Source organism: Ptychodera flava, chromosome 6 (assembly GCF_041260155.1).
Source record: "Ptychodera flava strain L36383 chromosome 6, AS_Pfla_20210202, whole genome shotgun sequence".
Lineage (NCBI taxonomy): Eukaryota > Metazoa > Hemichordata > Enteropneusta > Ptychoderidae > Ptychodera > Ptychodera flava.
In genome coordinates, this window is record NC_091933.1 from 35,336,612 (window position 1) to 35,354,409 (window position 17,798).

Genomic DNA, 17,798 nt, shown 5'->3' on the forward strand with positions numbered 1-17,798 from the left:
CAACATTCAAAAGCATAGTATCAGTGGAGAGAGTGTTGACTTTAATGGTCGTTAACAACTACATTTACTGAGGACCGGCAGTTTTCTGTGAGGACCGGAAGGTTTGACTTGGTGCAGGCCCTTATGACCTGAAGCTATTTTCTCTTAATTTCGCACACTGCATCAAAAGCATTATAAGGAATCATGTTACACTTTCATTACACTGTTTACCAGATTGTATAATTGCTATAAATAGCACATGAGGAATCTTACAGCCCAGCTTTACCATAAAAACCCTATCACTTTGACCACTCTTTTAATTGACCACTCTATTTTTTTCCTCAAAAAGTAATTTTATTTTATCCTTACCAAGTCAACCATAAATGGAAATTAGAACTTTCTCTATCTCTATTTATTTGACCACCCTATCATGACAAACCATTATGAGCAATTTCTTTTAGATAACATAAATGGTGGTTCAGAATATATCAAAGTTGGGATTCAGGAAAGTTGCCTTTACATGTTTTAATCCTCCAAGATGGTAAGCATTTCACTATGAACTGTCAAAAATGTTGAACTTTCTGATAATTCCACACTAAAATTATTTTGGCTTTGATGATTTCCTAATTAATTCAATTATTTAAAATCATATTAATTATTTTTTTACTGGGTGAATTGATAGGGTTTATACAGTACAAGAATTACATACAATGTAAGTCAAACTTTGACAAAAATGACAAAAAAATTCCTTATAAATACACATTTGCATATTTCATCTCAATTTGAACAAATCTAAGTTGGGTTATCCCTAGGGACCTGTGTACGAAATAACAAAGCTGTCTGATCAGCGGTTATGAAGAAGAAGATTTTTTACCAAAAACACCTTTTTGGCATTAATTTGCCCATTTTCAACATTATCAAAAAATTAAAAAAAAAGTTTCTCAAAATCATATTTTTCATCTACACAACAAATATCAAATCAGTAAGTACTGCGTTCTCAAGATATTTGAGTGGACGGACGCCTCACAAACGGACATACATACAATACATACATACATACATACATACATACATACATACAGACTGACGACGGACGCCGGACGGATACCCATCCCAATAGCTTCTATACACTATAGTCTATAATAGCTAAAAAACAGACAGTTAAGAATTCTGCCTGATCTGCACAATCAAGGTGTTTTTAGATGAAAATCATTCCTTCTCATAGTTCTAGAGAGGTCATGAAGTGTGTATAAGATACCAAAGGGTTTTCTGTATGACGGTTTACCACATTTCATTATGATGTAAGGTACAATAGTGACAGACATGTGACAGATATCCCACCCAACTTTTCAGCAGACTTTGTGTTTTGCAAAAAAATGGCCAGTAAACTGCCCATTCTTGATTTAAAATATAGGTACATGGTCTTTTGCTTGAGATAGAACATTTCTGATATTTGCTGACAAGTTCTCAATGGTCATAGTTCACCGTTCATGAAATACACATTAAGCAGGTGCAGTTTATTATTTTGTAGCTAATGGCAGTAAAACATATGGCGTGATGAAAATGATTATGGCTGTAATAATATTCCAAAGCAAAAGTGTACATGTTAAATTTACAAAAGTTTTGGAGCAATAAATCATAGTATGCAAACAGAAGCAAATGTCCTGAAAAATTATTATGATAACATGATACAATGTTAAAGTATGTCGATTATTTTGTCCCCAACAGTTGAAAGAAGACACTGTTCTAAAAACCCCAATCACTAATTTACTCACAGTTCTTTTAAGTCTGTTAAAAAGTGCAAGATTCAAAGAGACAATTTCATGACAAAATTGAAGCAAAAAATTCCAAATAAGCATATTTTTCTTCCTACACAACAACAGGAGTCACTTAATCATAATCTTGCAGACTTTTTATTTATAGAAATAACAACAAAAAAGTGTTCTGAAATTCAATAATGATCCCATTTGAAAGGTACTGTGCTAGAGAAAGTGTCGCAGCTGCATTTCGCGAGATCTTTCAAAAAAAAATGTTGAGATATTGTCATGGCAACAGATTGCAAGGTATTACGTGTCAGTTGTAATTGCCGTTATCTCCCTTAGGAACATTTTGAAGGGGGAAAAAACACAAATGGGTATGATGTATTCATTAGTGAAAAGGTGGTTCTACCGGTAGCAGGAGTATGGGGAGATGCTTTATCCTAACCTGTTCACCCCCAATTCCCTGTTAACAGGTCCACACTGACTATTTATTACGATAGGTTTGGGCTAAACCATGGTGGTGAAAGGGTTAATGTTTGTTATTATGTTTCCAAACTTCTCACATTGAAATTGGAATGACCACTTGAGGAATTAAGAGTTATTTTACATCTGACTGCAGAAACAGCTCACATTGTGCAATGCTTCCAATATCTCTGATTGAAAAACTGTTATCTATACACTTTATGCTCCAAGTTGCCACCCTTGCATGGTCCAAGTGGCCTCTCTGAGGTAGAGTTACACAGTGAATAGTAGGACGTTGTTGTTAATACTGTTGTCGTTATTTCTATTGCCATGGACAGTTTCGTACAAATCTTGCAATAAGGGTATAAGCTACTGTAAACTGCTGACCGTGGATGTAATGACATTATGCTGAGTATCATTTCAGGATGTTTGAGAAATTTCACATGATACCTAAAATTTGTGAAGATTCAGTTTACATGTAGGGCAGTCTGCAGTGCAAGTACTGGATTGATAAAAGGTTTACACAGTGTGTAGCTGCATGTAATTTTAACAAACCCAAAGTTTTAAAAATGCTGATCCAAGTTTTCTTTCACACAACTTAGCATAATATATTTGGTAGCGTCCCTCAGAATATTTATGTTAGTCCTGAGGTTAATGGATCTCTATGATTAGTACATGTACTGATGGAGTGTGTGAGATGTGCCTAAGTCACCGACAATATGTGAGTTCCTTCCATCTAGCATAAATGGCATATAGAAGATTTAGCGCCTGGATTGACCTTATGGGCAGCCAATCGGCTTGTCTCATCAATTCTGTTCATACCAAGTATACATAGAAACACACACTTGAATGATGTCAAATTGTGATCCAACTTGACACGATCACACAAGATGTAGGTTAGGGCAAATCCTAGAAACCTGACGCTGCCATAACAGTACATCTCCAATGCCTGATGATGTCTGAATATTTAGACACCTGCCATACCTCATTTGCGTAAAATGATCTCTTTGCACAAGTTTAAGCTTACAGTAAATATCAAAGATTTGGTTTGATGCAGGTAAAATGGAATACAGACTTCTTAGTATAATCCTGGTCTGTGCATGTGACAGTGTTACATCCTTTTTAATAGTTTGTTGATTTCTTTTCTCTCTCTTGGCATGCTTAAACTTCTAAAACCTGTAGCAGTGTTCACATTAAGGGAACAGCTTAAATTGTGATTTCATTGTCAGATGTTCACAATTCTAAACTTTCATTTAGAGTAGGGGGAGTGACTCTTATGTTACTGCAGTGAATGTCTTTTGCCTTGCATGTGTTGTAATTAAGCAATAAGCACACCCAGCAATGGTATACCACGAGATTTTGACCAGTTCACTACATATATGCACGAGAGATAGCGAGTGCATATATGAAGTGAACTGGTCAAAATCTAGTGGTATACCGTCACTGGGTGTGATTTATTGCTATTATATTGTAACAGTAGATTGAAATTCTGGCGTGGAACGTCAAAAACTGAGTTTTGCTCAATCTGGGAGCTCGCGCGTATGCCAGCTGTGATATATCGCCAATATACCATGGTTCTTTTCACGTCTCGACCAATCAGATCACTGTATTTGCGCCATCAATATACTGGTATGATAATATACTGGTATGATATAATTACTGGTATCCACTGTCCTGAAGTGTTAATTAATTTGTCAAAAAGTGGTGGAAACATGTTCAGATGGTTTTATCATGGAGGTGCCTGTCTTCAACATATGTTCCGTACATGTATATCCATCAGTATTACTATATGTTACAGTCATATTTTTAGGAAAAATGTTGAAGCAAGTCCCTCTTGGATAATTGTCTGTAAAATATAATGCTCAGCTACTTGTGATTTTAAAGATAAATGTACCCGTGCACTTTGTTGAATGATGTATTTTGATTATTAATTTAGCAACTGGTACTTTCTAATGTAACTTCAATTTTTTCCATGAAAGGTAATAGGGACTGGTATTATACTGTATGCATACCCAGGTGATGCTGTCATAGAAGGAGGATGTCAGCTGGTTGTGTGTGTTTGACGGGCATTTTATCATGTGAAAGCCTTCCTGGAGATTATATCAGTAATTGGAAAATGCATGATAAATTAGAATCCTTTAAAATTTCACTTAAAACAAATTAATGTGATAAATCACTGAAATGATGGTTTTTTTCAGGGAAGTAGATTTTCTTGTCTTGAATAGAAAGAATTGAATTTTATCTGATTCTATCAAATCTGATGCATATCTTAAGTGAGTTTTAGCTCAGTTTTCTCCTTTAGACAGGAGATAAGTGATTGGCTGTCCTTTGTGATTCCTGAAAAAACGATAAATTTTATTGGTCAATTGGTGAAACCCACTCCAAACTAGTACTCTGGTCATGATGTTAGTCACACAGTTCAATAGCCACAGTGGATGATGAATGTGATTAACAATGAAATCGATTTGAAAACAAAGTATAATATTTTTCATCTCTTTCATTCATCAAATATACAATGAGAAGGGTTACTTTGTAAAATATCTTTTCCTTTCCTGTCCAAAGTTTGAATTTTATGTATGCCAAGCAAACTTATACCCCTATCCGAGCACAAAACACTGCCTCAGCTGCAGCTGTGATTACGCAGCGGTGCTGTGGTGTACCGTATATGATCATGCTCAGATCAGAGTCATCGCCACAGTAACCCTTGACCTACCGGTAAACGTGATCGGTACACCACAGCACGGCTGCATAATCACAACTACAGTACCTCAGCTCCACCAATGACATCATCATGAAGAAATTGTTGGTAACTGTGAGTCATTACGTAGAATAGGTCAGTGTTGATGTCTTTCTGGCATTTGTAGATGTTCAGTACAGATATCATTACAGATCATGAGATTTTAATATTGAATTAACTGTTCAAATATCAATTGAAGTTGATTAAACTTCCAATAGAGATCTCATCGATGGATTAAAGTCCACACATACCGCGGTATGTGTGGATTTGAGGGCATGTCAAGATTGTCACCGGAATATACCGACTGTAGATGGTTTAGAGTTTCTTTTTCATTTTGCTCTGCAAATAGATCCACGTCAGTATTCATGATATCAATTGACACGTACTGATATGCACAGAGGAAATGCACTCGGAATGGGCAGGCATTCGGTACTCAAAGACAATTTATCTCAGTGCTTGACGGTAAAATTACGATGTATTAACCAAAGTAGTGATTGACATGTTATCAGGAGATAAATTTCATGCTGTGGTTATGCTATATATGTTTAAGATTGGCAGACATATATTGCCATGTCAATGAATGTAGCAGGACTTCTACCTCAACTGTGGACAGATTTCTGCACATTAAACTAATAAATAGTTAATGCACTGTAAAGTCTGTCTTGGCTCAGAATGCGGAAATGAGCTCCTTTTCAGTACTAATTCACTTCAGTAATTGTAATTTCTTCATTATGAATCATTTGTAGGCTGCTGGATATGTGCATTGATTGCCAAGTTTTGTAACTCATGAGTTGACTATGTATAAATAGCCGAATGTCACCACAGGAAGTGAAGAAAAAAAATGGCAGCAATTAAATTTGCATTGTCTGGCGATGTGACTGTTCAGTTTTCAATCAGAATGAAAGTTCAGCACTCTCTACCCAGGATTCCGGGCCAAAGGTTCACAGCTGTAATTATTGAAAATTCTTTTCACAATACTTTCACATATTTTGCAAAATGTAAAAGAATTCAATAAATGCAATAAATTCTGTTGCAGTGAAAACTTGTAATATTGGGGATGTGGACACAGTCCCAGTAATGACTTGCCTATACAATTCAGAACTTAGACAGCTGTTATTACAGCTATCACTGATTTCATGTCTTTGGTTGAGGTACAAAGATACCAGGTAGAATACAGGGAGTTGAAAACAGTTTGTCTAAAACAGATCTGCCACTTCATTTTACTTTATACTAGACAAATATGAAAGCAATCATACAAATCAGTATGAATGGATGAAGTAACAATGATTGAAGCTAACATTTAGACTGATTCTATGGTAAATTATACTCATTGTGTATCGATCACCAATTTCAAATTTGTTTAACAATAGGGAATTGAAATGTGAAAAAAGTGTTTTACAACCCATTTTGATGAGCAATTCAATTTTGTTCTGAGAAGTCTCAATCCATTCTTTCCTCATAAATCATGCCAGCTAGTACTCTTTCAGTATTGTGAATTTACAACCTCAAATGTAAATTTTAGGCCTTAGTGCCTGATAATTCTTCAAAACTAAAAAGGTTCAACGTATTTTATATGTACGTTTATATATATATATATATATATATATATATATATATATAATATATCTATATAAATATATAGTATATATATCATATATATATATATATATATATATATATATATCATATATATATATAATGTTATATTATGTTATATTGTATACTTGGTCTTTTCAATGTCCTTGTTGTGACCATGAAAGGAGACAGTACATGGTACCAGCAACACTTTGATAAAGTGACCATGGACCATGATGATAAACTGTGGATGACAGCTTGTTTAGATATATCGCGATATCATATGAATACACTCTGATTTTGAACCTTGGAGGTAGTATTCAGATTACTGCTCAATCTTTGAATAGATATTCAGTTAATGTTTAAGGGTCTGTTTCAAACTTCCAGCACTTTTAGTTCATCCATCATTACATCCATCCATCGGTGTAAGTATTCAGTCCAGCTGTCTCTCAGCGTATCATGCTTTTGTGTAAATTTTCATGTCAGTACCTTTCATCTGCTGATTTTAATTTTTGATAATTCACCTATTGACAATTGGATGACCATAACCATCCAGTAAAAAAAATGTTTGTGTCTATTTTCCTGCGCAAAACAATCCTTGGCCAGGTGGTGATGAGTAAAATGAACTGCTTTTGAACAGATCATGTACAGTACATTGTTACGTTGAAGGATGTTAACATTTGATGGTCGACATTTTTCAATGCTCAGCCGCAAGGTTGACAAATTACATGCACATGAAAACAAATTGTGCAAAATCCTTCCTAACCAATGTACGTAATGGTCAAATCCTTGAACAGTAGTAAATTACAAATTTACTGTCAATGTCCTATCAAATGCCAATGAACGTTCCCTTGATAAATTTCATGGTGAATTTGAAATGAATTTCTACAGACCTGCCCGAGATAGAGGTAATAATGGATAAATTTGTAGATAAATTGGAAATTTCAAAGTAAAATAAAACTTATAACATGCTTAGCGTACAATTTTCTTAAAAAATTTTGCAGAGTACTAGTGAACGATAGCCTACAGTCAAGGTATCAAAATTCTGGTAAAAGAGATCGACTGATGGAAAAGATATATACGACATAATTTTGTAGGAAATTTATGGTGCGTTTTTGCCACAAAGTCTTGTCTTGTCTTTCAGCTACAATGCACCTAAGGGATGGATATTCAGAATCATTTTAGAGCTCTTTGAGTAAGAAACATTTTCAAAAACGTTATTTACCTATATTTTGAATTTCTAATACCAGTAAATGTTAGGTAATGTGTTTCTCTGGTACCAAACCTTGCACTGTGACCCCTGGTCTGTATGATTATTAATTTGGTAAGAGAATAATCGACAGTTTCATTGAGAAAAATTTCAGCAAAAATTTATTAACATTTCACTCTCAAGGTGCATTCTAGCTTAAATAGATAAATTTTGTCTATGCTACACAGCAGCACAACAACACAATTATGACATTGACTTTCAGTGGCAGCAATTTGGACAAATATTGTGTCAAGTAGGTACACTGTAAGGTTTTGTCTTCAAAACATTTTTAACATGGACAGAGTTGACACACTCAGCATATTAAATTGTGGCCTCTTTATATTTCTAGAACAGAAATGACATTTCAATTATTTTTTGTTCTATCTTGCTTATCATAATCATAGTCTGGTAAACAAAACAGGGTTTTCTTCTCTTTTTTTCTCCTTCTGTTTCTTTTGAATGCATGTAGTACATTTATAGTAAGTGACCAGAGTGGGTATTCGGGTAATTACAAGGCAGACCCTAGCAACACTCAATGCAAGCTGTACTTACCCAGTGTTAACAAAAACCACCTGACAATTTGCAGTGCAGTGCATTGAACTAAAAAGTAACAGACCTCTCAGTACACTACATTGGCAAATCAATACGCCTCCAATGTGACGGAGATCCATGATGCAAAAATGAGATAAAGAAGGATGCTTTAATACGTACAAGTAGTCATAGTAACTGTAACACTTCATCGATGTCACAGTGACAAACAGACTGCCCTTGTCAGGAGTGCTCAATCAACGGACCTTGCAGACCAAACAGATAAATCTTTTTCTTTCAAGGATTACCGGTACACTAGCACTTGAAAGTATCTTCCTTGATCAGTGCTTTGAACTTTTACATGTAAAAGGACAGCTTAAACTCACATCTACCGGTATTTAGTATCCGCCACGAACAGTTAGTTCCTCTTGGGACCCATGTCATGACAGTTGTGTGAACAGTGGAGTCAATTATGTTTTTTTGAATCCCCGCCCCTCATTTGCTCACTATTGGTGCACAGACTCTCCTTATTGACAGTGAGTGACATAGTCATACACACATTTTGTGTGTAAAGTCTTCAGTAAAAATATAAATCAGGTTGTCAAATAGTACTCTGCTACATGATGTCGTAGACATTACGGGAAGGCTCCATTAACTTAGGAATACCCTACTTCCCTAGAGGATCAATTTCACAGACCTGCCTTTCCTACAATGGCACTACAATAGCACCAGCTGGATTAGATAAACATAACAATGGAACATTCACACCTTGGGGATTAAAAGTCTTCTGTTTGTCACCCGAGTTGGTCAGGCAAGAACTCGGGTTTCAGGTACCATACAAGTTAATGCAGTCGTCCCCTAATGAAAAGTAAATTTCATAAAAAAGTTCGTTCAACAAAGTTATAAAATAATAGCCTTGTTAACTATGCACTGCTACAAGTAACATTGTCGTTGTCAATATTCTAACTATCATTTTATGAATCCTCTATGGCACAGACATTTTTCTACCCATTCTGACGTCTTAAGCATTTCCTCAGTTTAATTGTCATCATCAACTACAATTTAATGAAGTTCCTGATCTTCAAATGTATATTTACCAGTAGTCTGTGATACATGATTCCCTTTCAGCTTGATGAAATTCAAAACTGTGGATTATAGCCTACCATCAGAAGTTATTTTCTGTCATAAATAATATTACAATCCTTTAATAAACTGTCTGTATGTGTAGCTCATTTCTGGCAATTGGGTATTGTCACTAATGTCAGTCACTAAGTTGGTCAAAATGTATGCCATTTGTAAATGTGCAAAGTACCATTCTGACTCACACAATTTGCGATAGAGCATTTTTCAATAGGCCTATGACATATCATCACTCAATAGTCATTAACATTCATATATGCAAAATCTATTAATGAGTATTATTGGAGTATGCAAATTTCAATGTGACCCCTATCAATGGAGAATATTGACACACCGTGGATCTTGCACTATATAGTTACAGCTCTTGATTGAAAATGACAGGAAAACTAATCAATACATGTTTTTTTTTTCTCTGTAATCTTGCAGTTAGTGTTAGCCGGTCTAGTTGGATTGTACTTCTGCGCAACAAATCTAGAGGCATATTCAGGCAGTGTAAAAGCCTTCCTAGTCAAGGTAAGTCTTAAATTTTTTGAAGACATTTTTTGAAGACATGTTTCAGGTTGTTTCTAGCATCATGCATTGTTGTGGTTGCCATGGAATGGAAAGATACATCGTCTTGATTGCCATATTTATATAATGAGGCTGATTTTATTGTTTGTAGAACCAGTATATTTTTCTTACTATGTGTAGGAAGGCATTAGGGAGGGGCCACTTCTGTATATTTTTTATATTTTCTCCCCTCTCTTAATCCTCCCTCCCGACCACAAGATGGTGTTCTTCCCCTGAACCAGCACTTGAATCTCAGTGTACAGGTTTAAAATTTCCATTACAAGGCTAGATTTAGCACTAGTGAAGAGTGTAGCACACACTGAAGTCTACTTATCCACTCATTTCAAAATAGAAAGAGCTGAAATGTAGGTACAATTACCCTTGAAGATGCATCTTCATTGATTTATACCCTGCACACTAATAACAAAATCGTGCATCTTCACGGTCATTACATGCTCATAAATCTTGATTTATATTTAAAAAAAGACTCAATAATGTAAATATAAAAAATAAAAGTGCACCAATGAAATGAATTATTGATTTATTGTGATGGGAAAAAGTTATGGTCTGCATGGATATGTGTGTTTCTCTTGCGTGAAATAAATTCTGAAAAATCAACGATGAGCTTTTTTTGGCGAGTCTTACAGATAATTTGTAGATCATTGTGTAATCCATGTTGGATCATTTGCTTTCCATGCTAAAAGAAACAAACAATGTATTATTTCAAATGGGGAAAAAATAACATGAATTACGGTAAGAAGGCAGACCTGGTTAGAATGTGAAGAAATGACAGCAGGTACATTGAAGGTTTTGTTGTTCATGGATTCATTGGTTGACATACAGTAATTGAGTCAAAAAATGAAACTGTAGTGTTAGATTGTGGGTGGGCTGCCATAGAGTGGTGGGTGGTGTGTATCATGGATTAGTGCGTGGGATGTCTACCTGTAGAGAATTATGATATGACACATACCCTCTGGATAAACAAGAATTACAAATGTACAATGTGGAAGTTGCTGGTTGAGCATGTAACCTCTCAGTCATCCTGCAGTATCATTAATCATATTTAATATATATTTAATATTTTTTCAAAATTTTAATTTATGAAGCATCTTGAATTCATTTATGATGTAAATTGAAAATTAAGATGCGCGGTGGTGCATATCTTCATACATGATATTCAAAATTACTGTGTCATCTTGAAAAATTAATCTCCTTATTTGTGTAAATTTACCACGATGCTCCTTTGTAAAAATTACCTGGAATCAATGCAAGAGTTAACATTTCAGTTAGAAATGTACGGCTAGTAAATAAATGTGGTAACTCAAGGGCTGTTCAGACCTTTTCTTGAAAAAGTGATGAACAGCCTGGGACTATACTGCATTATGTAATCAAGATTACCACTTAATTGTGATATGTGTACACTGTGCCACCGGAACCTGCTTAAATGCACTGATTAATCGTTTCCAAGGCAAATCTCTCATTCTAACTGAACTGTAACTCTCATGGCCAAGAGCCTAATTTTATGTCCCCACATGATCTCATTGGATTAAAGTCAGCCTGCTTTGAATTTCAACACCACTGTTAGCATTAATGTTCTCCCTGAAGGTGGAAATTCCTTTGGGACATCTGTAAATATTTGAGCTGAACAAGTCTGTTATTGGGGGCATGGTCAGTTTTCTGAAACATTTTTCCACGGTGGCTGGAATGTTACAGCTTATTGAAAGTCTTCATCTTGATTAGATCATTCTTCAAAAATTTCTGATGCTGTAAAACTAGACAGCCTGATTATTTTGTGACTAAAATCACTCACACTGTTTCTATTCATGATAATTGTGAAATAATGAACTCCAAATCATGAACTTTTTGCAAACATTAGCCATTTGGGAAAGAACTACCAGTTCATTGTAAGTTGTGGTATTTCAACTGACGCTTTGATTTCAAGCAGCACTAGGGTGACCTTATTAACTGAGGTAAATTATGGAGATTAATTTCATTTTTAGACAACAACATATACTAATCATGAGGAGATAACTTTCACATGTTAATCTCATTGCATATCCAACTGAACAAATGTCTGATAATTATTATCACTGTGGTTATATTATTTTTATACATTGCATGATGGGAAACAATTTTTGAACAGGCTTAAGGGAATCAGAACTATAGACATGCATAATACCATTGAGTGAAATCCACACTAACTGATTCATTTCCTCTTGGTAAAATAGTTTTACAGCCTGGTTTTTGCCTTTCAGAACTGAATTTTTGTCAAAGGAATACAGAGGTACTGCATTAGATAGCATTAAATGAACCATGCTACGATCCAATTATGGTCTCCCCTCATCCAGAAGTCTTCTTTAAACAAATTTCCTTCTCAAAAGAAATGCCTACTGGCACAAGGGAAATCTCAGCACAGTCACAAACTGTTCTTAACGACACTTTGTACATGTCATCGTCAAAACTTTCAGAAGAAATGTGGCGTTCAAGCATGAAAAAACATTTTTAGTTCTGTATCACATCATTCTAACATGCCAGCATGAAAGCAATATTCTCTCAACTTTGAAGAATTTTGTGGCTTTCACTTGCTGTGGTGTTACCTTGATTTCAGAGCAGTGTGAAATGTCAACAAAAAAGGCAAACATTGCCAATTTTGATTTGACTTTAAACGGACATGATGTAGAAATTCATATTCTATTCATAATAATGTGTGGTTTAATGGGAAAAAGTGTATGCTTTCAAATTGGAAACTGAAATATATTGTGAGTGGAGTGATGTTATAAGAAACTCTATGCCAGTATGGCAATAATATGGATTATGAATCTTTAACTGGTAGGTTTAATAACCTTTTCACCTCCGTGGTTTGGCCCAAATCCATGATAATTGTGGAACAGTTAACTGGGAATTTGGGTGAACAGGATAAGAAAATGCATGTAGTCCAAAGTGGTCAGTGCTAGCAACAGAGGAAGATAAAAAATAATGTATACTGGTATATATTATCCTGATGATTGTGTCATTTAACCTAGCTGTACTTTAGATAGGTACATGTGGGTAGATGTCTATTGGCATAAGGAACGTTGCTCATGAAAGTTAAATATTTTTTTGAAAAAAAAAATTTTGATTTTAAATTTGATCAGACTTTATATCATTGTGGCAAATTTTAAGTTGAGCTGTTTCAAGCTTTGGAGGAAACAGGGTATACCGAAAATATTACAATTTCCAACAGAATATCCAACAAACCTAACAGAAGCTGTACCTTGTTTAGGCCAGGTAAGTTCCATTACAGAATGTGTGATTCATCGGTCATGGAAGTATGGTATGCCTAGCTAGAGGGAATTTAACACTCAATGGGCAGGTTTTACTGGGATTCCAAATGGAAAATGTGTGTTCTGAATAACATCATTTTCTTCGGCAGTTTGTGATAATGTCACATGAACCTCATTTTCAGGCATTTTCTAGAAATAATAGGGGCAATTTGAACTGAACAGGAGGAACAGAGTGATGGAGGAGAAATATTGTGGAAATTCTTGGAATTTAATGCCGGAAGGATTGCAGAGTTTAATACAATTTGAATCCAGTTGGTTTCAGCGTGTGAGAGCATACAGTCATGGCTGCATGTGTTTCTGTATGTCAGTGCATTCTAACAGTCTATGCTGGTATTGCTCAGGGGCAGGGCTTGACACATTATTATATAAAAGTATTATATGCAGTTCTGCGAATGCTGTTAAGGTATACGGTAGTTAAAGGTCACAATGAAACTGTTTCAAGGATGTGTTTGCCAGTGATAATTATTACTTGTGATGAAACAATGGTGCAGATAACACCAAATGCCCATGCATGCCCTAGTATGGAATGTTTCTGCTCAGCTATTATGATATGATGAGATTCATTAATCTTTGAGGAGATGGTGTGATGACTCAAATCATATAGATTAGTTAATCTCTTTTGCACCAGCTACTTTGATGGTCATGTACAATACATAGAGCAATTATTTGAACCATACAATGTCTGCCCAAGGCTCTTGACCGTACTAGGGGAGTAGTTGTAATATGCAGTCCCCAGAATGGTAATGCTTTATTAAAGGTATACTGTCACCTGTTCCAATTTTGCCACAGTTACCATGGAAAGAGAAAATCTAACCAATCACAGATTTTAAGCGGGTGGCAGCTTTTTAAAAACAGCGCCCTCACATGGGCATTTTGAATACCAAGGAACACCCCTTTGACCAAATACGGGCATATTTAGATTACAGGTGACTTTATACCTTTAAATGTGGGCCATCTGGCCTGACTCCTTCAGCCAGTCTTATAGCTCTGAACTCTCCACTTACCACAGACGACACCTACTTTGAGTTCTACAGTAGAAAATAAACACATAAACAAACAAAACAAGAGGAAAAGCTCCATGTAATGGAGCTAAGTGAATTGCACTATATATGTCTCATTCAAGTTAGGGGAGAACCATGATCAGGGCTTGATGAATAAAAACATCAAGTGTAAGTCAGAGAAATGTTCAGCAGGTAGGCATATTCTGTCCTACGATTTGACTATACCATGGTACAATCACAACTCTAAAACAAGACAAAAAAAGCAAAAAAAAAAATGACCAATGATAATCAGCATCTGTCAATTGTTTCTATGTTTATGCTGACCCAGTTTGTTGACAACCTAGACTGATAGAGATCTCTGGGTACATCATGCTTGGAAGATATTTTGACGATTTTTATACTCCGCTGTCTATATGATTTTACCACCAAATACAATGGAATTTTGAACTATTTATTATTTTTATAATACTTTGAAAACACTTCTGTACATGATCAGTAATGTTGTTTTTTTTACTTCCATATTCTGCTTAGTGTTCATTGCATTGCATGATTGCTGAATCCCACAAATTCAAATGTGTTCCAGAAAAATACATGAAAAAAGGAGAGATTTTCAATATATTACTTAAGTGTGAAGTATTGTACAAATTTTGTTGGTAAACTTTAAACTTTACAAGTTCTGTTATTTCAAAATCAGTTTTATACTGTATGAAAAAGTGGTTCTTTGATGTGCGGTGACTTTTAATGGCCAGCAGTCATGAAAAATGCATGATGCAGAGTATACAGTATGTGTTTGTGTGTTGTGTGTGTGTGTGTGTTATTGACAGCTTGACCCTTCTGTAATGAATATTGATGGCAGGTTACCAAGGTTACCAAGTCCCTTCATCAAGTTCCTCCAAATTAATGTGTTGTGGTTAAATTTATTCGCCCTCTGACAACTGTGCATTAACCTCCATCTGTGAATGAAACGCTTGCATTAATCATTCCATTAGTCTAAATATATACATGTAGGGCTATATCTTCGCAGCCGCGTTGCCTAAATTGGAAAAGATTTATATTCATACAGTAGACCATACCAGTAGGTATTCAAAGGAGGTTTGTGAAAGTGTAGATGCTGGTGTGGATTTTTTAACAGCTGCCCATACCATATAGTTTTAACTTTATTTGGGTCTCTTGGACCTTAACTGCTCTTTGTAATGAAATTAGCCAGCATCATAGATTGAAGGAATTCTACCGTATAGTTTTATGTTCACACTGACAAGGCCGTCCAGATTTCTGCAGCAATCATCACAGTTTAATGCAGAAGATAAAATAACATTACGAATACCGGTAGATTGTTTATATCAAGTCGTTAGTATTGCAAATAAGGGAGAAGATGAAAAGGATAATGCATGAGATTTGCGCGCAAAATTTTTTCCCACCAAAATTTTAGTGAAATATTTTACCAAGTTTCATGAATTTTTCTTCATGCTTTTGATAATTTTTGACCAAATGTATACCAGATATCATTGGCTACAGTTTTTTATCAAAATTTTGGCAAAAATCTGAAAATAAATTGACTTTTGCGCTCAAATTTAAAGGGTTATTAATTATGCTGTGTAAAAAAAGGAGAGAAGTACAGTGCATTTTGATTTGATCTGCATCAGTTACAATGTGGCACTGGTGTCCTTTATACTTTCATCATCTGAAAATCAATGAATCATAAAATTTTGCTGAGTAATGATGTGAGTGACCCTTATTTGGTGCATGATCCTGTTCATTTTTGCCACCATTTTGCTACCTCTCTAAAATACTAGTAATAATATTTATTGCTAGCTTGTAAATACATGATTTGTAGCAATAAAAGTGATAAAAATAAGTTTTACATTTTCCTTTGACATAAGAAAATCAATACATTAGTTTTAGTGATAAAGATATCTGGGTGTATCTAGGTAAAATTGATGCCTATTGACTCTAGAAAAACAGATTCTGTCAAAACTTTCATTGCTTTGCTGGTGATGATGCTGGCTATCATTTCTCCAAATTTGGGCATCATTTAATTATTAAGAGATGAAGAAAGCATATCATGGCTCTTGAATGGTGTATTAATATGCAGACAGCACACACTGAGGTCATATAGATCAAGGCTGTCTTGGATTTGAGCATCTGATGCCCAGGGACAGTGGGAGTATCAGAATTCCTCTCTTAAAAGACAAGGTACAGCGTGGATCACATAGAAATTCCAATAGCAGCATATAAACATGCATGAGGTATAGAGTGACTGCTGTGCACTTTCAATCAGTCTGGAGATATTTAATTACCTGCACACACATGTCAAAAATAATCACTTTTGTATATATTTCTGGGACATGTCACATTAGGTCAGCTGAAGGTCACAGAGTAAAGTTTATGCCATTTTGTGAATTTAAAATAAAATTTATTGACTGACTGAACTAGTATAATTTCACAGCAGCCCTCATATACTGCAAGACTTATTGCAAATGTACAGAACTTTTTGAAAGAATTGAAGTCCATATAATTTTCATTTTTGTGAAACAGCATTTTTATCATCTGTCCATGCAGAACAGAACTTTTCTTGAAAAATTGCAGTACTCACAGTATGTGTGTAATTATAATTGTGTCACAAGTCATCGAATTATTTTCATAAATTCTTTAAAGATAAAAAAGAAAATTTACATATGAATGTTCAATACTGTGCAAACAGTTGCAAACTGCGACAGTCACTATAGATTGCAGCCAAGGTGACTGATTTGATGTGTTTTGAATTCTTCAGCATCTGCTTCTTCTCTCAGGTCTGAACTAAATGATGTATGAGTTGTTAATAGCATTCTGATTGACTCAGCAGTTATCAAGGCATGCAGGCAAACATCCAATGGGCAGCCTCGATTCCTGCTCTGACCTTTGAAACCTTTCTGACCCCTGACCTGTTATACAAGAATGACAGTGTGTGTGGTTTTGAGGAGAGGAGTTGGGGATGGGCATCATAGAAAAATATTTTCTTACGTGTCGCAAATGTATTTGAAGTTTATGCAAAGATATCAGTACAAGAGTGGAGCTTTTCATTTATACAATGAATCGGATGTGTACGCGAGATGGTTACTTGAAGGCAACCATGTTATTGGAGCAGAATTACCACAAAATAATCTCTGTTATCCGTTTTAATGATACTTTTAGTAATCTAAAATTTAATAAATACCAGCATTTAGAATGTTTGATATATCTTTTATTCAGGTCAAAGAGCAAATAATTGCTTCTCAGATTTCCTTGACAGGCAACACAAGTGGCCAGCAACTATTTTATTTAATGCATTTATTGTTTTACAAATGGAAATTTCCTCATTATTTGTGACATTGAATGAATTGCACATAGGTATGTCAGTATATTATGGGTAAGCAATAATAAACAGTAAATACTATTTCATAGAAATGTGTTAGCCCCCTACTGTCATGAAACAAGAAGAATAACTACCACAGATTTAGCACTAAGGAAATTGGAAAA

At 35.1% G+C, this 17,798-nt stretch overlaps 1 protein-coding gene across 2 annotated transcripts in view; it reads left to right on the top strand.

Annotated features, from left to right (window-relative positions):
• The window catches only part of LOC139135602 (sarcospan-like), a 69,262-nt gene that overhangs the window by 41,503 nt on the left and 9,961 nt on the right, over positions 1 to 17,798 (top strand). For both annotated transcript variants that reach the window (XM_070703074.1, XM_070703073.1), the window contains exon 3: positions 9,857 to 9,943. In XM_070703074.1, the coding sequence (XP_070559175.1) occupies positions 9,857 to 9,943 (87 nt within the window). The remainder of the gene's footprint in view (positions 1 to 9,856; positions 9,944 to 17,798) is intronic.